The sequence below is a fragment of the Morus notabilis genome, unplaced genomic scaffold, assembly GCF_000414095.1.
Source record: "Morus notabilis unplaced genomic scaffold, ASM41409v2 Scaffold938, whole genome shotgun sequence".
Lineage (NCBI taxonomy): Eukaryota > Viridiplantae > Streptophyta > Magnoliopsida > Rosales > Moraceae > Morus > Morus notabilis.
In genome coordinates this window covers 176,638-200,595 of record NW_010358420.1, presented here as the reverse complement: position 1 = coordinate 200,595, position 23,958 = coordinate 176,638, and the positions used below count along the sequence as shown (strand labels likewise).

The window sequence follows — 23,958 nt, the reverse complement described above, 5'->3', positions numbered from 1 at the left end:
TGTGTTGTATAAATTTGAAAGTTGATGAACTAGATTTTGTGCGGGAAAAATAAGAGCTTTGTGTGCCTATTTGTAGGGAAGGTTTTGGCCAATCTTAGAGCTAAGAATTTAAGCCAGATTGTTAGTAACTTGACTCTCATGCTAAGATTTCTGATAGGTTGTTTGTATTGGAAAACACTTCTCAGGAGCTACCTTGTGACCATTTATATTTTTTCACGTCAACTGTTCTTCATTTGGCTAGCACAAGACGTCTACTTATTTATTTATTTATTTTCACATAAGTACAACTACATCTAAGGCATGGATTCAAGCCAATTATTGGGTACAAGAACCCATTTTATCACACCACTTATCATGTCCATGCTCGTGCCAGTGTCAAGCCTTCAACGTGTCGTCTCCTAAGCGTGCTTCGTGTTTAAAAGGCGCATCAAGCCCGACCTATTTTATAATCGTGCTGAGCCATACCTATTTAATAATCCTGTCATGCCTACATTTTAACGTGTTATACCCATGCTAACCCTCTAAACCCTAAATATTGCAACGTCAATCACACAATCTAACTTCCTAATCAAACGGTTCTTTGACTTGGCTAAATTCGCGCTTTAGCTATACCCTTTAGCTAAATAACTAGTAATAGTCTAATATAGCAAACTTTTCCCTCTAGCTAAATGATGATTAACTAATATGCTGAGAAACTCGCGAGTTATTTTCTACTACTGGATTAAAATTACAAATCATTACAAATATATAGTTTTCCCTGCCACATAGTTCAATCACCTGTTACCATGCAGAAATATATCACAAGAGTTATTCCATGGCATTATCGGATAACATAGTTGGATACAATTTTTTTTCCCCGCTGAATGATAAAGGGTAGTGCATCATAACTAAATTAAAAGCAATTGCTTACTGTTAGTTGTATCTAACACACTTCTCACATGGAAATACGATTACATTTCCAAGGTTCCAGTTCCACCATCTTTTGTCCTGTTCCATCTCTTTCATTACAAACATAATGCTCATAGAATTTATTATGTTCAAGGATACTCCAACAATTTCATTGGCAAAAAATGAATGTTCAAATGTTGTTCTTAAAGTAAAAAATACATTTCTCAATTGCAGCTTGCGGGCTTACAATCCTCAGAAGCCAAACATAAATAAATTGATCAGAATGCAAAATTTACTGGTCTACAAAGAAAACTTGAAAGAAATAAATATTTCTTTACAGGGCAACTTTTTGACCTTTTATTACGTCCAGTGATACAAAACTCATACGATACTAACTTGTCAAGAAGCAGCATATGAAGGAGCAGGAAGAAAAGGAAATGGTGCAACAGAGGCATATGCAACGGGTGGCCGCACTTGTGTGCCCTTGTTCTTCTTTCGGTTGACATCCTCACTCTCTTGTGGAGAGGTTGCAAGTTGCACCATATTATCTAACTTTTCATCTTCAGTGCAATGTTGATCGTCGGAAACACGGTGGAACAGAATTCCCGACATAAAAACAGGAAGATACAAAAGACTGGCATAAAACATCCTCCTTGCTTTATGCGTAGTACGGTCTCGATAAAACGAAAATGCTGTAGCGCTTATGGCCAGGGTGAGGAGTGTGGATTCAAAACAAAACCACTTAGAAGTCATGCCCCCTGTAGTCGAATTCCAATATGTTTACATCATAATGACATTAAGATTAATGCCCCAAGAAAACAGTACTTACAACTACATCATAATGACATTAACATTAATGCCCCAAAACAACAGTAGTTCAAACAATTGTAACCGTCACAAAGATAATTCAATTAATATTATGGCACTAGTAATAAGCCTTGTGTATTATCCAACAGAATTGGGAAGAAAAAAGGATAAAAGAGGTGCATTTAAGATTAAGATACTTAGCATCCACGTCTAAAACAGAGACATTTTGGATTAAGATTCTAGCATCCACGACAACAATTGGTCATTTCTCTCTCTAATACGCCTCCTATAAAGTATGTGGCATGGATGTTTGTCTTGCTTTTTTTTCAGCCTCTTACTATCAAAAGGGTGAAAATGGGTTGATAAAGAAAATTAATCAAGCAACATAACGCAAATACCAAGAGATGGAGGCTCAATATTTAAAACAAAAATGCATCAAGGAACAATATTAAAAAACAAAAAAAACAAAAAAAAAAAAAACCAAATGATTATAATAATTTCTATTTGGAAATCTTGTGGCTTACAATCATAGGCTAAGAACCCCAAAGGGATCAGATAGAAGCAGTTCCTCAAAGCAACAGAGGCAGTTCTTTGGCCAGAAGCATCAGCAAGAGAGAACATCTTAAACCTGGACAAAAGAAGGAAAAAATTATGCCTCACATCAAAGAACATGAAACTTCATAAAAAAGACATTTGCACTGTCCCTCAAATGTGCAAGGGTCCAGCCTAGACCGAAGATTACCTATCTAGAGATTTAACTTGACCACCCAACTTCCATATTCCAATCTACTTATCTACTAAAAGTTAGAAATATTTCCGAATTATTTAAGATGTTTGCATTAAATAATGTTCGCAATCATCTCCTCAAGAAAACTCAGTGTGCGTCTAGTTCATGCCTCATTTGTCCTATATCTTTTGTCATGTACAGTAGTAGACACATCATGTATTCGGATGCAAGGAAATAAAACTTCCACAATTAAAAAATTTTCTCGAAGCAACAGATAGCTCTGTTCAACTAATGCCAAAAGAAATTTACAGCCTCATCAGAAACTGGTAACAAATTATGGAGTCACCAACTGCTTCCAAACATTGAAGTCTCATTTAGAAACAATTCATATTCCATACCCTCCTGCAGCATAATCGTTGCGGCACAAGTATGCAAGGGCCATAAAATGGGGTATTTGCCAAAAGTAGAGAGCAGCTGGGAGAATGATTGCATGAAGCGAAACCTGGCCTGATGCTGCAGCCCATCTGAAAACCAAAACAGAAGATCATGAGCCAGAATGCAAACTTGGTTGATTCTAGCCAAAACCTTAAATCACACGTATTAAGGAACAGTCAGACAGTATCTCACAAGAGATCTTTGATAAGATGCACCCATGTTATGTTCAAAAATAAAACGAGTCCAACTTTCATGAAAATATGGTGCTCAGTTTCAAATCAAGGATACTTGGATCACAGACGTTTGAAAACAAGGGAAAATTGTCACCACTCAGATCCTAAAGCAACTCTTGCAATTTGAATAGGAAAATAAAAAAATTTAAGTCAGAAGAACAGTTAAAACTTACCCTAGAAGTGGTGGAATAGCACCAACAACAGCCCCAACCCACGTATTCACAGGGTGAATTTGTTTTAAGGGGGTATATATGAATGCGTACAGAATCAAATTAGAAGCGCCAAGACCAGCCGCCAATGCATTAGCCTGCACAAACCTTGTCATAATAGCTCCAACATTAGTTCTTGTCTACTGTTTCCCAAAAATTTCTGTGATTCATATACTGTCAAATATCATGTACAAATGTGAGGGAGGGTGAATATATCTGGCCACCTTGCTTGCCAATAATGCAGTGCCAGCTAAACCCATGGAAGATGCCCAAGTAGCTGCATGAGATCTTGTTATGCGCCCTGAAGGTAGTGGCCTCTGTTTAGTTCTCTTCATTCTAGCATCATTATCCTTCTCAAACACCTTAACATACAACAAGAGTTCATTCAACAAGGGTTTCAAGTGAGCCTTACTGTCTCGCACAGCAAGAGTAGAGTAAACAATTAGAAATCACGCAATCATGGAAATAAACCAACTCAAGAACAAACCTGATTTAAAGAATTAGCAGAAGCTGCAACCATCATGGTACCAACACATGTCCAACAAAGTCCAGATAAATCAACAGCACTGCCGCTCCCAAGAACAAACCCAGTTCCAGAAGTTGCAACAACTAGCAAGCTGGACATAACGAAAATGGTAGGTTATCCTTTTGTTTTTTTTTTTTTTAAGAAACAAAGAACTACATTAATTTCAGGGGAGAAAACATGGGTAGGCATGAAGAGCACAAGGAATCCTCATAAAGGCAAAACAAACAAAACAAAATCTCAGAGACTATCTAACCCTCCAAAAACTAATTAAACCTTACGAAATCAATTTCCATACCCTCAAAAAATCAGCGAAGAAAATATTAGCGAATTCCTTAGTTTGAGATATTGATAATGCTACCCAAAGTCAATCCTTTCTCAAACATCCCCGTTGTCTTCAAGAATCCATTTATTCCTCTCAACCAACAGAAGAAAATGGTAGGTTATAATTTCAAAAGGATGTTTAAATGAAGAAAAAAAAATCCACAGGTCCCAATAAAAAACTGTTGAAGAGATGTACAGTATAACTTCCACAGTACAAAATTAAGCACCGACCATAGGTCATAGTTGTGACGGAGTGACTGACTAAATGCTTCTACTCTTTTTTCCATAAGATTTGTGAATAGGTTCACTGTCAATTTACAAGAGAAACAGTTTCTTTGAGGCATTTACTCAAATAGAGCACATGCATTGCTCATGCTGCCACACCTCACGTACATCTGAACAAGGCGATTACCAATGGTAACATCAAAGTCCAGAAGCCCCTTTTTGAGAAAGAGAAGGTGGAGTTGTTTTCCTTGATGCATTTATTGTTGGGTGTTGCACGATTGGAGCATGCGGGCAAGAGAATAAATGTCGGAATTCAAAGAGAACCCACATTTCTAGAGCTTGCAGAAAAATACAAACCAAATTTCAATATAAAATACCTCCAGTTAGAATTAGAGTACACAATGCTCAAATGATGAGAACCAATATTGAACTTGATGAGGTCAGTGGCAATTCATTAATAATCCCTAACCAGTAACCAATATTATAACTAAAAATCAGTAGGTTAGATTCAGTGTCTCAAAGTCCTTGAAAACAACAGTTTGGGCTTCTATTGAATCTAGGAATAGGTTTGATTGTCCATCTTTTTTATATAATATATATTAAGGCATCCTCCAAATAATTCAAATCGAAACAATTGGATGTCCAACTCGGGCCTACATGACATGAGGAACTGAAGTTATGCATTCAACTCGTGCACTTTCGCCTATATTCACAATTGTTAATTTGTTGTGGCAATAACAACACGCACTCATCAAAAACCCTAGTGTATCATCTAGCTAACAGACACTATATCAAATTGTCAACACTCATTACAAAATGTAACAAATAGACCTAATTCAACAAAGTTCACGCCATATTTTTCTGAATAAATCTGAATTTCATTCTTTTGACAATAATTTTGAAGCCTAAAAATAAAAAATCATTCGAAGAAATATCAAATCCAAGAAATCAAAATTCCAAAAATTAAAGTATTTTACGAGACTGTACCTGAGGCGAGCTTTGGAGAGCTCCCAGTAGCAGCGGCCATAGTGGCGAGCCAAGTCCGCAGCTTCCCTAACTTTTGAAGCCGCCATGGCCGGAAAGTCGACGGACACCGCTGAAACTAATCGAACTCCATTGGATGTCTGAGGCCCTAGCTTGAGAGATTCTTGAATGGAAGGCGAGGACGATGATGATGAGAAGCGAGAGAGGAAAGTGGAACAAACAACGCCGTTTTCCACCGAGGAAATGGTAAAAGGATAGTAGGATTTCTGTGAAATCAGGAGCTTCAGAGGGAAGCTCCGCGAGTTCCCCCACATTCCCGTGAAATTTTTGCGTTGGAAGAGGGACACAAACGTAATTTTGTACGTTCTATATCCTTCTCCCGTTCTGGCTATTCGCTCCCTAACACGCAACAATATACATTTTCAACTTGCTTGTCAACAAATCAATGAACAAAAGAATCAAGAATTCAATCAAACATAACAAAGCAGTCCTCCCCACCAGAGAAAAATCTCACCAAAGAACAAATGCAAATGCATAAGAGTGCATATATATGTATACACACACACATGCATACATATATGTACTTGTTTCTATCCTCATAACTGAAATACATAAAAAAGACATAAAAACTTCACAATTTCCAGTAACCTTTCCGGTATTAATTTGTAAGTACGTTTCCAGGTGATAAAAAACACTGAGACGAAACTGTAACATACAAAAATTGGAATAGTTTTCTTTCTTTTTTTTTTTTTTTTTCTTTTTCAAATTGAATTGAAGTAGAATAAAAAATCAATTTAATTTTACTTATTCCAGACCTAACTTCAATTTGTAACATCCATACTCCATAACCAGAAATTGTCCCAGTTCGTGGTTTTCATCACATTTCCCTAATTTTCCATCATATTCCGTCAAATTTTCGGGCGAAATTGTACAAACTTTTAGTCGCAAGGTAAAAAAGGATCAAAATTTAGTAAAATTCACAGGTTTTCAGACTTCGATCATCAAGGCAGAAGAGAAATCAACCATTTTCACAAATTCAACAGCTCCAATTAACGGTTTGAAACAGAAGAAAACAAATGCGAAGAAGGGATTAGGAAAAACGAAAACCGATGAAAGCGAAGCTGGTCGTCGGGGCCGTTGTCGATGAGGTTGATCTGATCGTAGAGGGAGAGGGCTCGTCTGAGGGAAGGAAGCGTTTGTTGACACAACGCCGTTTTCGGCTTCGGCGGCTGTTTCCGGGGGCTCCTTATCAGTTTCAGCGGCTGATCTCTCTTTCACTTTCTCTCTCCTCTCACGACTCTTCTTTCTTCACTCTTCCGCTTGTTTTACGGTTTTGCCCTTGCAAGCTTCTAAATAGCGAAATTACCGCACATAATTAAAACCTATCATTCTGAAACTCTCTTCGTGCTCTCAGCTCAGCCGCTCCTGAAACTCTCAGCCTCAGCCTCGCCTCAGCCTCTCTAAGCCTCTCTCAGCCTCTCTCAGCCGCAGCCTTCGCTCTCTCAGCCAAAGCTCTCTCCCTCCGTTTATCTTTCTTCTCTCTATCGGACTCCCTCTCTCCGTTTATCTCCTGCGATTGTCGGCGGCGGAGTCCCCAAAATCTCTGTTCTCTCGGTGTTGGTGGTTTTGCTCGTGTTAGGGTTTCCAAATTTCATCGCTGGCTGAGACCGGATCTAGTTGGAGCTCACAATCTCTGCATCTGTAAGTACTCGATTGAGCTTTTTTTTTTAAATGTCGATTTGGTGTATGGCTTGATGAAATTTGGGTTTTGAATGTCGATTTGGTGTTGGTGGTTTTGAATGTCGATTTGGGTTTTCAGATTTTGCACAAAATTTTTTTTCTCTGCTCTGTAAACCGTAAACCCTTTGTTTATCCTCTAAATGTGGAATTGGTCACTGGATTTCTGAATGTCGATTTGGTCGATTTGGGCTTACTTTGGTAGAGATTTTGGGAGGCCAAAATCGATTTTTTAAAGTAAATTTGCTAGACAAATCTAGATAAAAATGAGATGGTGGAAGAACAGGGATGCATCCTTGAAGCTCGTTAAAGAAGATCATTAATTATCTGATTGTTTTCTCATCTGGGTTTGAGTTTGCTCCTGGTTTACTAGTAATTGAGCTTTGTTGAAGAAGTCGGCGTAGGATTTGGTTCTTAATGCACTCACATATTCCTCATTTATGTTTAGGCTTTTGCGAACTTCCCTCAATTCCTTCTCAACTGCTGTTAATTTGGAGGCAAATTTACCATGAGTATATATGTTAAGACATTAAGAAATAAAAAAGAAAAAAAACGAAAGAGAGAAGAACATGACCTGAATACATCAATAATCCTTAATTCTTGAAAACAAAAAAAAAACAAAAAAAAAAAGAAAGGAAAATATATCCTTGAGAGAAGAAAGCATCAAATATGATATGTAAAAACAAACTATATAAAACCAAAAATAATAACTATTAACTAATTATAGCATCTTACTTGTTTTCTGTTATGAAAAATATACTTGTTTAGTTTAGTAACATAAGGCACGGATTTAATTATCTTTATAGGGTGAAATGGAAGGTGGGAGATGGAAGCATTGTGAGATTTTGGGAAGACAAATGGTGTAGTGATCAGCCTTTTGTAATCACTTTTCCATGGCTTTTTAGTCTTAAAAATGACAGGGAGGTGAAAATAAAAGAGGTTTTTGTCTGTAGGTGATAATTCTGTTGTAAATTGGAACTTTGGTCTTCGTCGAAATCTCAATGAAAGAGAATATGATCAGCTCTTAAATTCGTTGCAGGTTTTGGGGAATCTTTCTCCAAATCCTTCCCGGGGGGGGGGGGCGCGGGGTTTCAATCCTTGATAAAAAAATCCAAATAATCCTCGTTTTGAACCTTTTAAATCAATCTGGAAATCTTGTGCGCCATATAGGGTTAAGGTGTTTGCCTGGTTGTTTTTGATAGAAAGTTGAATACTTGTGATTTAGTGCAAAGCTCAGGTTAATATGAAGTTGACAAAGCTCAGGTTAATAGGAAGTTGACAAAGCTCGGGTTTATTTTCTCAATACAAGCACACACTATATGGTGTGTATATATATATATATATATATAATGAAGGGCTTTGATGATTACTTTAACTTCCTACCAAGGTAGTTAATTTGTTGGATTGATATATCTTTGCTTCATATAAATCATCTAAAAAAGGTCTCATCTGGGAGGCCAAAATCGATTTTTTGAGTTTGGTTGTTTTTGATTGCCGGTATTTGATTTTCTCAGGCTATGTGTTTGAATGTTTGACTATGTTAATTATTTGCAGCTTCAACTGTTTGATCTTTTGCCATTTTTTACCATTCTGTTTCGTTTTTACCATTCTATTGCAACACTAGCAAGAATGGAGGTTGACACTCTTTTGTCGGCATGAAGAGGACAAGGAATCCTCATAAAGGCAAAACAAACAAAACAAAATCTTAGAGCCAATCCCACTCTCCAAAAACTAATTAAACCTTACAAAATCAATTTCCATACCCTCAACAAATCAATGAAGAAAATATTAGCGAATTCCTTAGTTTGAGATATTGATAATGCTACGGAAAGTCAATCCTTTCTCAAACATCTCTGCTGTCTTCAAGAATCCATTTATTCCTCTCAATCAACAGAAGAAAATTGTAGGTTATAATTTCGAAAGGATGTTTAAATGAGAAAAAAAAAAAAAAATAATAATAATAATAATTCCACAGGTCCCATTAAGAAACTGTTGAAGAGATGTACAATATAACTTCCACGGTACAAAATTAAGCACCGACCATAGGTCATAGTTGTGACGGAGTGACTGATTAAATGCTTCTACTCTTTTTTCCATAAGATTTGTGAATAGGTTTACTGTCAATTTACAAGAGAAACAGTTTCTTTGAGGCATTTCCTCGAATAGAGCACATGCATTGCTCATGTTGCCACACCTCACGTACGAAGAAGGCGATTACCAATGGTCACATCAGAGTCCAGAACCCCCATTTTGAGAAAGAGAAGGTGGAGTTGTTTTCCTTGATGCATTTATTGTTGGGTGTTGCATGACTGGAGCATCCAGGCAAGGGAATAAACCTCAGAATTCAAAGAGAAGCCACATTTCTAGAGCTTGCAGAAAAATGCGAAACAAATTTCAATACAAAATACCTCCAGTTAGAATTAGAGTACACAATGCTCAAATGATGAGAACCAATATTGAACTTGATGAGGTCAGTGGTAATTCATTAATAATCCCTAACCAGTAACCAATATTATAACTACAAATCAGTAGGTTAGACTCAGTGTCTCAAAGTCCTTGAAAACAACGGTTTGGGCTTCTATTGAATTGAGAAATAGGTTCAACTGTCCCTTTTTTTTATATAATATATATTAGGGCATCCTCCGGATAATTCAAATCGAAGCAATTGGATGCCCGACTCGGGCCTATATGACATGACGAACTGAAGTTATGCTTTCAACTCCTGCATGGCTTCGCTTCGGATATGTTCACTATTGTTAATTTGTTGTAGCAATAACAACATGCACTCATCAAAAACTGTAGCGTATCATCTGGCTAACAGACGCTATATCAAATTATCAGCACTCATCACAAAATGTAACAAATAGACCTAATTCAACAAAGTTCGCGCCAAATTTTTCTGAATAAATCTGAATTTCATTCTTTTGACAAGAATTTTGAATCCTAAAAATAAATAAAAAATCATTCGGAGAAGTATCAAATCCAAGAAATCGGAATTCTGAAAAATAGAGCTCCCAATAGTAGCGGCCATAGTGGCGAGCCAAGTTTGCAGCTTCCCTAGCTTTTGAAGCCGCCATTGACGGAAAATCGACGGATGCCGCTGATACTGATCGAACTCCATAGGATCTCTGAAGCATTAGCTTGAGAGATTCTTGAATGGAAGGCGAGGATGATGATGATGAGGATGAGGAGCGAGAGAGGAAAGTGGAACGAACGACGTCGTTTTCCGCAGAGGAAACAGAAAAAGGATAGTAGGATTTCTTTGAAATCAGGAGATTTAGAAGGAAGCTCCGCGAGTTCCCTCACATTCTCGTCGCGACTCGACTAATGAAAAAAGGGCGAAAACTCCTCAAGAATTCATCATCTCCGGCATTGGACTTTGTTTGGCTTCCTGTGAAATTTTTGTGTTGGAACAAGGGCACAAACATAATTTTGGGCTCGTTTCGAATTGAGACATGACTTTATATGAAAATTTTTTAATATAATAAAAAAGTTAGATGTGGCAGTTTTTAAAAGTTTTTTATTATAATAAAACTTAAATTTTAAATTCAAATTGATAAAATAAACTGGATATTAGTCCGTTCTATATGCTTCTCTTGTTCTGCCCTAACACACGCGCCCCCCAATAATTTTACGAATGGTCCATATGATTTACACTTAATCTTACTTTAATTTTGACTTTTAAAATATTATTCAATCTAATATAAAATTAAATCTTAATTTAAAATTTAAATCAGAAAATGAGATTAACGCTAAATCTGAGGACTATATGTGAGAAAAAGAAACTTCAGTCCCTAATTTCTATCTGCCACTCTCCACTGTTGGATCGCTTTCTTTCTCTCTCTAACTCTCTCACTCTCAGTTTCTCTCTGTCCCGACTCCCGAAGCGAACGGTCGAACCTCTGCCGCCAGAGCGCGCCGTCGCTCCGCCTCAGTTGGTGTGGTGAAGGTATTTAACGTTTTTTCCTCGCGAAATCTAATCAACGCTTTTTAGTATTTGGTCAGCTTTAGTACTTGATTCCTTCATGTTCGTGTGTTTCTTTTCTTTCTTTTTTCTTTTTTCTTTCAGGTTTAATCTGGGTGTTTATTGTTTTTTTGAGCTGCTCTGCTAGTTTTTTCTCTCTTTTTTTGTTCGATATCTTCTTGCACTTTTTCTCTGTTTCTCATTTGCTATGTCAGTTTGTACTAGCCAACTGTTCATTTTATAGTCATTCGTTTGTGATTGCAATTTGCTCGATTGCTTTTAAACTAATTTCAAATTAAAAAGAAAAAAGAAAAAACACCTTGTAAGTTGTGAAATTTATTTTTGCAGGATTTTATACCATTAAATACTTTTTCTTTTGGTGGAATTAGAGAGGTGGGTATTGGGTAATGAGAGGATGGCTAGCAATGGTTTAAAGAGCATTTTGGCTGTTGCGATTTCAAAAGGGGTAACAGAGGCAAGAGCAAATATATTTGGTCATGTTCTAAACCCGACCGGCCAAAGAACTTCCCACAAGATTTTGCGCAAGAGGCTCATTGGTGAGAAAGTTGCTCAATGGTATCCAGATAACTACATGAGTGAACATCCTCATATCTTGGCTCGGAAAGAACAAGAGTAATCTCTCTCTCTCTCTCTCTCTCTCTGAGACTCCATCTATGTTTTTTTTGTCTATCTCATGTTCACTTTACGGGGTTCTGTTCAAAGTTACAAGTGATTCCAATATTACTTAGGTCTCTCATTTTCTATCTTTGTTGCATTGCTACAGCGTGAATTAGTGAAATGGGATTTGTTTATTTACGCTTCTCATCAGCCGGAGGAACTCACATGCTGATTGCACCATTTGTACTTCTTGATCTAGGTCTTCCTCGTTTTCACACATTAAGTTCAGAAATGTTGAAAACACGTTTAGTTGCTAATAGGGTGATTGTTTTGAGGTTTACAAAGCTTTCAAGCAGGTTCTACTATTATACACGGCTATGCTATGCATAATGCGTTTTACATCCATAGGAGTAAAATGGTCCTTTTTTTTCCCTTTGTAGTTGTTATTGTATCTGCATCGCAAAATGGGTGCAGTTACATTTTCTTTTTAGTCATAGAGAATGGGGATACTAAGGCTTTAAGAGAATGGATTTATCTGATAAAACTTGCTGGGGAACTTGGCATAACATCCAGATTCTGGAAGTTCATTACATTTTCTGAGCATTATGGACAGATTTTGTTTCGAGCCCTTTTGTATTTATTTTAGCAACCTAGCTAGAGTTTTTATTTCTCCTTTTTTTTTTTCTGGTAAACTTCTATTAGCCCATGTTTAAATATTTTGAGGTACATTCCTCTCGTTTATGTTAAAACAACTCGTATTTTTCTCGTTTATGATAAAACAACTTGTGTTTTTTCTCTCGGTCTCATGTTGGCGAGAGTGTACTCTTTGGCAGGCTTTATTGCTTTGTAGAGTTAAGAACTGTAACTAGCTTCTGTCAATTCTGATGTTATACAAAAATGTTGTGTTTGCCAGGCGCTTATCAAAGCTTGAAATGTTGAAGCGTCGAGGAAAGGGACCGCCCAAGAAAGGTCAGGGCAAGCGTGCTGCAAAACGTAATAAATAGAGATGATATATTGAAATTCAGTTGAAAACATTTCTTAGGTATTTTGAATAGACAGAGTACTAATAGCCAAAAGTTAAGAATTTCAGTGCTGCTTTCTTGATCTCATGGCATGTTGATTTTCTTCTCGCTCAAGTGAAATGTGGTGCAATTTGTAATTTGCATGAGCAATAATATACCGGTGTGGTGAGGTAAATCAAATTTGGCTCTCTCGAGTTTGCTGGGTGTTGGAACTTGTCTCTCGAGTTTATTTCCAGAATGCAAGTTTTGACTTAAGAGAAAACAAATTCACGATATTTATCTTGGTCAGAACACGAGAGCTCTACTCATTTCCCATTCACAATTCTAGTCTTAATCTAAATTGAATATTGTTGGGCTTTGAACTTGTATCAGCAAATATATGTGATCGCGCGTGGACATTGTATGCCTGTGTATGTGTAACTGAAGTTGTAAAATACTAAGGGGATGTTTAGTTCATGGATTCAAAATCATTCTCGGTTTATGTATATTTTTTGTGAGAGAAAATACTATAGCGAGTTACGAATCATTATTCGAATTATGGTACGGATTCTTACTTCAAACGCACTGTAAAATTAAAACTCTTGTCCAATTTGTATAGTGTTTTTCTTGAGTCGCAGGCCTTGATTCCGCAAATGCAAATTAGATTGAATTTCTTAAGGTTCTGAGCACAAGTGTTTGTTAGAATGCTACTAGATCAAAAGCTATTAATAGTTAGGAATTTTTTTCGGTAGGCCGGTCTATTAGTATGATTAATTTGTTACTAATAAATATGGTAAAATTCACATTAGATTAAAAAAATGTGTAAAATAGACGGATTTCAGACAGATTTAATATTAAGAAGTAGAATATTAATTCAATTTTTCTTATCTTACTGAAGAAACTCCTCAATAATGAATACTTTAAACCGCTAATAATGAATAGAACTACTTGCCTTGGGGTGTTGTCATTCCAATGTTAGCTTAGAGGTAAGACGGCGTTTGATCTATCAAGTATTCTATCTACCAATTATTCTTAACTAAGCTCGATTTATTTTGTATTTATTTGTAAAAAGAAAATGCCAACAATAATTACTAGTACGCGTCTCTTTCATACCACGAGTTCAAATATGTTGTCATTTTATATTTTATTAGTTGTCAAGTGAAACTCACACGAGTTAAATATAACGCCAAATTAAGATATAATGATTGCCATATTGATAATCACTCTGGTTACATAATTTGATATAATGTTATGCATTTAGAACTCAAAAAACAACCTCAAAAGTACTCTGAGAGTTTTTTTTTTAACGTAGTTTTCTATTCTTTCAATTCATGTTGTTCAGGTAAAAAAGCACGTGAAGTGCAACACTTTTCCGTCGTGAGAGAGTCTCAGTTGGCCAGACAATACACTGGGTTTTTAATGAACGCACTTGCTTGTTGTTATTGTTATAACAAAATAGTGGCGCAAATTCAAAACTTCGCGGTCTCATTTTAGGACGAGGTGCAGTCAATAAATTAACGTTTGGTTCATGAGTTCATAATTATTCTCAATTTACGTGACGAGGTGCAGTCAATAAATTAACGTTTGGTTCATGAGTTCATAATTATTTTTAATTTACGTATATTTTTTGTGAGAGAAAATATTATAACGAGTCACGAATCATAATCCTAATCATAACACGAATTATTACTCAAATGCAACATAAGTTGTGCCGCATTGGGTATATAGTGAAAAAATAAATAAATACTAAATTAAAGTAGAATTGAGTAAAATTATTTTCATTTCGTTAGTTAGAACCGAGACTTTAAGTTTTAAGGTAAAGAAGGGAATGAGGTGACTTTAAATTTTTTAGATAAAAAAACAAAAAACAAAATGCATACGTGGAAAGCGGTACATGAGACGAATATATAACATTAGTGCGTTTTGCACTTATTTCGAAAAACAGAATCAAACCAACCTTACTCATGCGTAAATTTTGCCTAAAACACAGTTTCAAGATTACAACCAAACATGCTTTCTTCAACTTCTCCACCTTTGCTTCCTCTCTTCTTCAATCAGAAGAAAACCAACGTCCTTCAATCCACTAATGTTATATATGCACGCATTGGCCAACCTCTTACAACAAAACCCCTCAGACAAACCCACTTCCTTTCATAACAGAATTCATGTGCACGCATTATAGTGTTGGGTCTTCAACACGATGCTTTTCTGGCCAACTTTCTCTTGCGTTCTTTCTCACGATCTAGCCGTCTTCTCGACGCACAGGAGCTGTTCAATAAAATGCCTGCAAGAAATTCCATTACTTGATCCACTATGGTTTCCATGTATGCACATCATGGTTGTAATAAACAAGCATTGCTGGTCTTCTCGAAGTTTTGGAGAAGTTCTGATTGGAGAACGAGTGAGCAAGTCTTGACAAGCGTTCTCCGAGCCTGCACGCAGTTGGGCGGGGTCGATTGAGGCTGCTAAGTGTATGGTTTTGTTGTTAAGACGGTTTTTGATCAGGAAGTCTATGTGGGTACCTCTTTGATTGACTTTCACGTGGAATGTGGCGATGTAGAAGAAGCAAGATGAGTGTTTGATGATTTGGTTGTGAGATCTTCTGTTACTTGGACTACGATTATAACGGGGTATGTCAAAGCTGGGAAAAGCGAAGTTTCTTTGCAGTTGTTTTTTCAAATGGAAGAAACCGACACTATTCCTGACAAATATGTTATAGCAAGTGTTTTAAGTGCATGTGCAATGCTTGGGTTCATTGACGTTGGAAAGCAAATTCATGCTTATGTGTTGATGAAGGGAGTTGAAATGGATGTTTTGATTCTTAATGTGCTTATCGATCTCTATGTAAAGTCCGGCAAAGTGCAAGCGGGAAAGAGACTATTTGATCATGTAGCGGTGAAAAACATTGTCACATGGACCACGATGATAGCCGGGTACATGAAAACTTCATATGATTGGGAGGCCATGAAGCTATTTCTTGAAATGACGAGATTAAGCTGGAAGCCAGATGGATTCGCCTGCACGAGCGTTCTTACTTGCGGCTCTCTTGAGGCGCTAAAACTAGGAAGACAAATCTACACTTACTCTATCAAGGTCAGTCTTGAATATGACGATTTTGTGAAGAATGGCTTGATTGATATGTATGCAAAATGCAATTCCCTGTCTGATGCAAGAAGAGTTTTTGATAATATGACCGGTCACAGTGTGATTTCTTACAATGCAATGATTGAAGGATATTCTAGACAGGAGAAGTTGTATGAAGCAGTAGATCTTTTCCAACATATGAGGGTTCGATTGCTCCAACCAAGTCTCTTGACTTTCGTTAGCCTTCTTGGTGTATCGGCTGCTTTGCTTACCCTGGAATTGAGCAAGCAAATTCATGTTCTCATTACCAAATTAGGATTCTCATTGGACATATTTGCTTCGAGCGCTCTGGTAGATGTTTATTCCAAGTGTTCATGCATTAAGGATGCTAGACTTGTCTTCGACTCGATGAATGAGAAAGATATTGTAGTTTGGAATGCAATGTTCTTCGGATACGTCAAACAGTTAGAAAGTGAAGAGGCTCTAAAACTTTACTCAGATTTACAATTATCAGGACAAAAGCCCGATGACTTTACTTTTGCAGTGCTACTTACAGCGTCGAGTAATTTTAGCAAGTCTTTGACATGGCCAACAGTTCCATAACCAGCTCATTAAGGCGGGGCTGATCATGACCCTTTCATCACAAGTTGTCTTGTGGATATTATGCGAAGTGCGGAAGCATTGAAGAGGCTTGTATGATGTTTACTTCCGCTTGTCGGAGAGAGGTTGTCTGTTGGAATTCAATGCTGTCAACATATGCACAACATGGAGAAGCAGAAAAAGCTCTTTAAATGTTTGAAAGAATGAAAGAAAAAGGAATAAAGCCTAACTATATCACCTTTGTGGGTGTGCTATCAGCATGTAGCCACGCAGGTCTTGTTGAAGATGGGCTTCATCATTTTGACTCAATGCCATGGTTTGGGATCGAACCGGGGACTGATCATTATGCTTGCATAGTTTCTCTATTGGGTCGCGCAGAGAAGCTATTTGAAGCTAAGGAATTCATTGAGAAAATGCCTACAAAGCCAGCGGGAGTGGTATGGAGGAGTTTGCTTAGTGCGTGTAGAGTCGCAGGTAACGTAGAACTAGGTAAGTACGCTGCTGAGATGGCGATTTCCAGTGATCCAACAGATAGTGGATCATATATTTTACTTTCACATGTTTTTGCATCCAAAGGCATGTGGGTAGATGCCAAGAAATTGAGGCAAAGAATGGACTTCAATGGAGTGGTGAAAGAAACAGGCCAGAGTTGGATTGAAGTAAATAACGATGTTCATACCTTTGTTGCAAGAGACCGAATTCACAGCGATTCCAATACAATTTTCTCGGTTTTGGACAGTTTGATGCTGCATATGGAAGGGGTAGGATATATGCCTAACAATAAAATTCTCGTGACGAGTGATTGAGAATAAATGCGGTGTTGTCATAAACACAGAACATCAAGAACAATCTTAAGTACCCCTTTTGGAGAGATCTAATTTTGAACAGATAAAAGTTCAATGGCCTGATTTTGGCTTCTTATTGTTGGGGAAAATCAGTTGCTGTATGCAAAATGTGCAGCGCAGTGCCTTTCTTTCAGGCGTTATTTGCAAAGCCCCAGCCATCTGAGCTGCAGCATTTTGGTCTTGGTGTTAAGACGTTTCTTATGTTCAAATGCAAATTAGCACCGTTGTAAAACAACAAAGCTCGGTAGAAATTTAGAAGCTGATGAAGTTTTCATGAAGCAAACATCAATTTTATGTCCTTGAAAAGTGGACATGTTGCACTTTCCCTATATATATATATATATATATTTAGCACAACTTTACAAGATATTTGACTCTCATTAACCATGAAGAGCAGGGCTTTCTCTCATTAACCATGAAGAGCAGGGCTTTCTCTCTCTCTCTCTCTCTCTCTCCCCTTAAATATATATATATATTGTGCTGAAAATATACTTGTAAACTTTTATGTACTAGAGCTCATTAATTTATGCATGTAGCTGGTTGCATTTAAGGGCAAACTGAGCGTTAATATAATTCTGTATCGCAGTTTTTCAAAAGAAAAGAACAGGGAACTCTATAACATTGAAAGGTAAAGGACCCATTTAGAAGGTGTGTTCAAATCAAATAGTTTGAATCAGAATTTAAATTTGTGAAATAAAATATTGTAATAAAACTTTTTAAATTTAAATTTTTATGAGGTAAAACATTGTTTGAACCAAAACCAAGGGGTTTGAATTCATCCTCTAAATTAAATGTTTACCTTATGTACTTGCAAAATTATTTCTGGAATTTGTTACTATCAATATGTTGGATATGTTCAATTCTCTAATTACATTTGGTTGTCGGATTGAAAATTTGTAAACTTGTTTTATGTGATATATATATATATATATGTCTATAAAAATTTGTAAGAGAATGAAAACTTGTAATTTCCTCTTATTTTTGTTATCTTTTTCCTATACTCTAGTGGATGTATATGAGTGCTTGCAGTTGAATGTTACCCCTAAAAATAATTTTAATTGCCGACTATGAAAGCAAAGAGAAGACTTGAAGTCCAGAAGGGGAAAAAAAGATACTGCAAATTTTACATCTCAAAAAGTTAACTTCCAAGAGTATTTTGGTCATATAATGTATTTCAAAGGTAATTGTCATTTTCATCTATATTTTAGTGTCAGTATTTTTTTTTTAACCATTTAGGGGCGTTTTAAGTAGTTTTAGTAGCTCAAACGAATAGTGGCGTATTAATTTTGATCAAACGGAATATTGGAAAAAATTGAGTGCTGTGAGGGTAATTTTGTTAAATGAGTTTTTTATTTTTAGGTCTTCCCAAATGTGATTTTATTGTTGTAGCTTTTGTTTGTGATGTCCTTTGATTTTAGCCTACCGTGCGTATATGAGAATTTAAAGTTCAACTTATAAAAGTAACAATAAAATAAAACACTAAAAAAAATAGAGAGAGAGAGAGAGAATTAGCCTATTAATCTGCGGAGTAAGTAATTTGACATATTATTATCGATAACTTGACAGATGTCGCCGGCGGTGAGTTTTCAGTCGCCGATAGCGGGCGTAATTTAACTGATTATTGTCTAAAATTTGACAAATTATTATCTATAATTTGAAAAATTATTATCAAAAGGGTAGCTTATCACAACAAAAGGGTAGAACTCCAGAATGATGTGTTTAAGGGTTAGTTTTTACAATTTTATCTATGTACCACAATCAATAACAGCCCATCTAATTCACGCATTTGAGTCGGTGATTTTAATTCTAAACTTAAGTTTTGTGAGATAACTCATTGGCGGGATCTTTTTTTATTCAAATTTTTTATGAGAGAAAAATATTATAGCAGAATTAGAATCATGAGCTCAAATGTGTGAAATAAACGGGTTCTAAAAATTAAATCATGCTTTAGAATCCATCTTTTATTAGTGTGTGACTTGAGGGCATGTTTAGTTCATGTATTCATATCAGTGATTATAATTCATTTCTAAGAACTCTGTGAGAGAATTATTGATTGGAAAACTTTTGAATTTAAATTCTTTATAAAAGAAAAATAATGTAACAAAATCATATTATGGATTTAAATATATTTATCAAACGGTCCTGAGAATCTATAGTACTGTTGTTTAAAAATAATAATAGTAATACAATAAACGTAGCTAGCTGGAATTTTTTTTTTTTTTCTGAAAACTAGCTGGAATATATTTGCGTGCAGGGCAGCTGTATGCAAATGACCGTTAAGTCTTTTTACGCAATCTATTTTATTTGTTTTTTTTCCACCGACTCCGAATCCCTCAGGTATTTTTACCCTGGTTTCGAGGTGGCACCTTAGGGAACTTCTCCAGGTCCCTAGCTGCTCCTTTCTCTTGGGCTTGTCACCTGGCGGCCCTTTGTCAGCTGCGGAGAGACTTGGACAGTCAAAGCCTCAAGTTATTTCCCTTAGAATTTTAACTTTCTCCGATCCCTTCTGAAGTACTGTGCTGGTCACCAGCATTCTGGTTCCCGGCCACGGTAGCGCTTGGTGGTCTTAGGGCGTCCTCCAGAGGAGGCATAGAGCTTCTCCCGTCCATTCGCTCGATGGTGGTCACCAACCCTTGAACTAAGTCGATTAGAGCATTCAACTGGGCCTGCATTTGTATTGGGTCAAGCTGCAGCATGCTCAGGGTCGAAGTTTCATTCCTCACCGGGGGTTGATTCCCCTGGTTAGGTTGATATCCTCTGCTCCCACCGTTGGCCGGATTGGCCGGATACGTGGTGTTCTCCTCCGTTTGACTGCCTTGATTCGCGGCGCCACTCCTTGCTCTTCTCGGAGGCATGATCGTTGGTTATCTCTTAGTAGTCTTGGATTCTTAACACATACACAAACCAAAGATTCTGGGTTCGATCTCTAGTGGAATCACCAATTGTTGACAGTAAAAACTAGTCAACAGATTAATAACAAGTTTTTGTGGTTTGTGCATGGATTAATGAACTCTAAACGCGAATAAGAAGAAAAGAAACAAAATCGACACATAAGATTTATAGTGGTTCACTCTAATATAGAGCTACGTCCATTGAGTTTTTCACTATTCTGGGTAGAAAAAACGCAAGTTCTGGGGAAAATGGGTGTTCACAAGACAGAACCACCCCCAGCCCATTCTTCCTGCTTATATACATCATGTCGTTTCTGCCAGTTATCAATCATCTAATCAAATCCCGTGATATCTCCACCATACTCTGGAACAGTAGTCTCTGATCACCGAGATTTCAACTAGTCTACCTGGCTTTCTCCACTGGCCTCACCACCTACTCTGCATACATTTAATGCACGTCAAATCTTAGTACATTTGTCATGTGCGTTGGATGGATAGGCACTTTTGACTTCATTTCCAGTTGTAAATGTCCACTACGAGGATCAGTAAAACCCTCCCAATTTTTAGTATAGCTACAAATAACACAAATAACTAAGGAATCATAAGCTACAAAAAGTCTTGAAAATATTTTAATTGTTTCAATTGGGTTCGACAAATGGATTACGTCGTTTCTTACTAATTCATTTCACTTCTTCAACTTGCGTCACTGTGCATAGACGCCAAGGATTCTTCCCCGTTTGGTTCAGCTCTTCTTCTGTGATTACTGCAGCCCTATCCAAAAATCTATTGAGAAAAAATGAATAATTAAAGCTTAATTAGTGAAGACCATTACTGGTGTTTGTGTATATCCTAATTTTAATACTAAAAGAGGAGAAGAAAGAGAGAGATATAAATATAAAATTTTTTTTATGCAATAACTTAGGCTTTATTTATTTCAATGGTTCTGCATTGTTCAAACTATAGTTTTTGAATGTGGCTATGTTGGGCTGGTACCCTCCGTTTCTTAGGGCAATCATCGTATATGGAGACATATAGAACAATGCGTTCGCAAAGGATGAATGATGACCACATGGAGATTCTTCATCACCCTCTAGACTTGAGTAATAATATGTATAATGATGCCAAACCCTGCATTTTGAAACAAAAATCCCTCATAAGTATTTTCTATGATTGGTAATTGTACAACCCAACATAGGACACGTGTCTACAGCTCTAATATATTGAGGCATCATCATTTTATTAATTCGAGTTTTTAATTTTAATTTTATTACAGTGAAAAATTTTTATAAAAAGTCACATTTAATTTTTTTTGTTATAATAAAAAACTCACATAAAATTACATTTTAACTTAAATTAAAAACTCTAATACGTGAGTATCTTCAAAAAAAAGTTCTATTTGTCATTGTGGGTTTTAATTATTCTATGCACACGTGTCAATTTTCAATAGACTAAAGTGCCTTTTTTCAATTCTTTTTTAAGAAAAATAAGGGTCCATAGAGAAAAATTCAATTTAAGAGGTGTAAATTTTGATCAGGAGTGAGATTACATATGTAGCATTCTCCATCTAATAAATGCCAGTGTAGATACTGAATATTAGTATTAAATTATTGACTCTTATTATGTGTAATATATATTATAATCATTCCTTCTTAAATTTAAGTCTCACTCTACCCTCCTTTATATTGTTTGATCTAGTAGTTATTCATATGGATATTATAGGAGAAAAATAGATAATTATTATGTTTTAAGTTTTAAATATGTAAATATCTCTGGTTTAGATTTGAATTTTATTGTAATTATTTAGGTAGTTTCTCATTTAGTCAGATTTCTCTTTTTCAATATTTGAAATTATTTGAATTGTAAATTACCTAAAATAGGATATCTTGTAATTCTATATATATTCAGTTAAATCAATGAAAAAGGTTATGCCATAATTTTTCCAAATCCTCCTAAAACTCTTTATATATATATATATATAACACAAATAATACTAAACACTATTTTTAGCAGTATATAGATAAAACTCATGTTTTATTAAAATTGATGCTTAACAACGTCAAATTTTCGATCAAATTTGGGTTATCTAGCACGAGATATGCTGGATCGTGGTACAAGAATCAATATTATTAACACAAATAATTAAGATGTATCATGATGATTAGTTGGTTGGGAGGCAAGAGTGGACTTACAAGGACAAAGATGGCTTGGAAGATAGCGCAAGTCTTGAACCTCCCCCAGTAGGAATCACGTGCGTTTAATTAATATATTCGTGTCATGATTTGAATTATAGTTCATGGTTCGCTACAGTATTTTCTCACACAAAAAACACACATAAATCGAGAATAATTCTAAATCATAATTTAAGAAAAAATTTGAACTGCATATTATTGGAAGTGCTAGCCAATTCACATTTTAGAGAAAAGGTCTTTAATAGGACTTGCAATGTACAAAAAAATGTATTCAACTTTCTTAAATAGGGTGAAAATTAGCATTTAAGTAAAATACAAAAGAATTCTTTTTAAGCTATTTGTAAGATGGAAATTATATAGTAAAATTATATTACGCGTTAACCAAACTATAAAGATATGTGATGGAAAAGGCAACGGGATTGAAAATGAAAGAAAAATAATAAGAATAACAGGAGACGATCCAATTAACTTCTAGTGTTTACTAAAGTTCTGATCAATATAATTACTAAATATACTTTTTACATTATTAAATAATCATGGAGCTATAACACGTGAATTTTAAGGATATTTAAGTTTGGCTTCCATTTCCTTTGATAGTGAATCGAAGGGGAGGTAAAGATTGATATTCTCTTATGTTATTGTACGGGGCATATTAAACTCATTATTTGTACATCCACGCTTTCCCTTTCAAAACAAAGTTTCATTGGATTGACACTTTTCGAATCAACAAAAAAGAATGGAGTACAAAAAAATATTATTACAAGGTATTGTGATTGGTTGAGAAAGCCAAATTTAACAAGCTGTTTATTGACAGCTGAGATCATGAGATTACACGAGCACAGTCACCAGCTTCACATATCAAAACTGCTGAGTCTTGGTTCAACTGACTTGCCAACTCGGGTTGAAGCTTTCGATACTCTCTTCTGACAAACGATGCGGCCTCATCCGCATGATTAGAGTCCACGAGCGCAAGACAGCAGCCTCTAAAGCCGGCACCACTGAACCGTGCTCCGAATACTCCTGGAGCCCTTAAAAGAATTTCGTACAGTTGAATTAGCGGCTCCGAACCTAAAGAGAGTTGCACCATTAGGGATAGTCAATCAAGTACCATAATCTTGATTCATAATAAGATCCATTATTTGATGGAATACACAATGATAATGGAACAGGAAGACACAATGAAATAAGTTTATCAGAGTTTTGAGGAGACTTTTAATCAGTTCTATCTCTAGTTTATCCTGTTTTGTCAAAACCAAATTCAGTTGCACAAAAAGAGGTCTATGGAAGAGAGATACTATGAATAACGAGAAAAGCACTCATTTGCAAATTTATTCAAATGAAGGCAGTTTAAATTCCACACATGGGACGATAATGGTTTGAGGTAATAGAAAGCAGATATGATGAAATGGAAAAAAGCTGTGCGTGTGTGTGTGTGTGTGTGAATGTATGTACCACACTCATAGTTCTTAATAGAACTTAGGCCAGAGGCTGTAATAAGCCTTCCCAAATCTTCTAAGTTGCCAGAAGCCCAAAATTCAAGTCCTGAAACAATCATCATTTCAAGTGAGAAAAGCATGAAGACGAGTTAAAGGGTGCACAACATTGTATTAAAAAATATTGTACCTAGTCATAAAAAATCAAAGCAAAATTTATTATGTATTCAACCAGAGAGGG

The 23,958-nt window shown here is 36.1% G+C and overlaps 3 protein-coding genes and 1 pseudogene across 7 annotated transcripts in view; 2 read left to right on the top strand and 2 right to left on the bottom strand.

The window, feature by feature from the left end:
• Positions 1–1,022: 1,022 nt before the first annotated feature.
• On the bottom strand, positions 1,023–7,010 carry LOC21390710 (protoheme IX farnesyltransferase, mitochondrial). Its single transcript, XM_010092473.2, has 9 exons — positions 6,906–7,010; positions 6,463–6,626; positions 5,359–5,754; positions 3,787–3,916; positions 3,524–3,661; positions 3,264–3,397; positions 2,821–2,946; positions 2,220–2,323; positions 1,023–1,646 (listed from the first exon to the last, which is right to left on the bottom strand). Exons 1-9 carry the CDS (start codon positions 7,008–7,010, stop codon positions 1,288–1,290), a joined length of 1,656 nt encoding a protein of 551 aa, XP_010090775.2. The 3' UTR covers positions 1,023–1,287.
• LOC21390708 (28S ribosomal protein S33, mitochondrial) lies at positions 6,832–12,876 on the top strand. 4 transcript variants are annotated; one of them, XM_010092471.2, is made up of 3 exons: positions 6,832–7,056; positions 11,446–11,689; positions 12,588–12,876. In XM_010092471.2, the coding sequence occupies exons 2-3, from the start codon at positions 11,472–11,474 to the stop codon at positions 12,676–12,678; spliced, it is 309 nt and encodes a 102-aa protein (XP_010090773.1). In that variant the 5' UTR covers positions 6,832–7,056; positions 11,446–11,471; the 3' UTR covers positions 12,679–12,876. The 4 variants fall into 4 exon arrangements, with proteins under 4 accessions (XP_010090773.1, XP_024017704.1, XP_024017706.1 ...); XM_024161936.1 differs by having other exon boundaries at positions 11,405–11,689; XM_024161938.1 differs by lacking the exon at positions 6,832–7,056 and adding an exon at positions 10,928–11,041.
• A 1,817-nt stretch (positions 12,877–14,693) lies between these two features.
• Positions 14,694–17,165, top strand: LOC21390707 (annotated as a pseudogene).
• A 5,737-nt stretch (positions 17,166–22,902) lies between these two features.
• Positions 22,903–23,958, bottom strand: part of LOC21390705 (galacturonokinase) — a 6,568-nt gene continuing 5,512 nt past the window's right edge. For both annotated transcript variants that reach the window (XM_010092468.2, XM_024161935.1), the window contains 2 exons: positions 23,737–23,826; positions 22,903–23,352 (listed from right to left, as the gene is read on the bottom strand). In XM_010092468.2, coding sequence (XP_010090770.1) covers positions 23,105–23,352; positions 23,737–23,826 — 338 coding nt within the window. In that variant the 3' untranslated portion in view covers positions 22,903–23,104. The remainder of the gene's footprint in view (positions 23,353–23,736; positions 23,827–23,958) is intronic.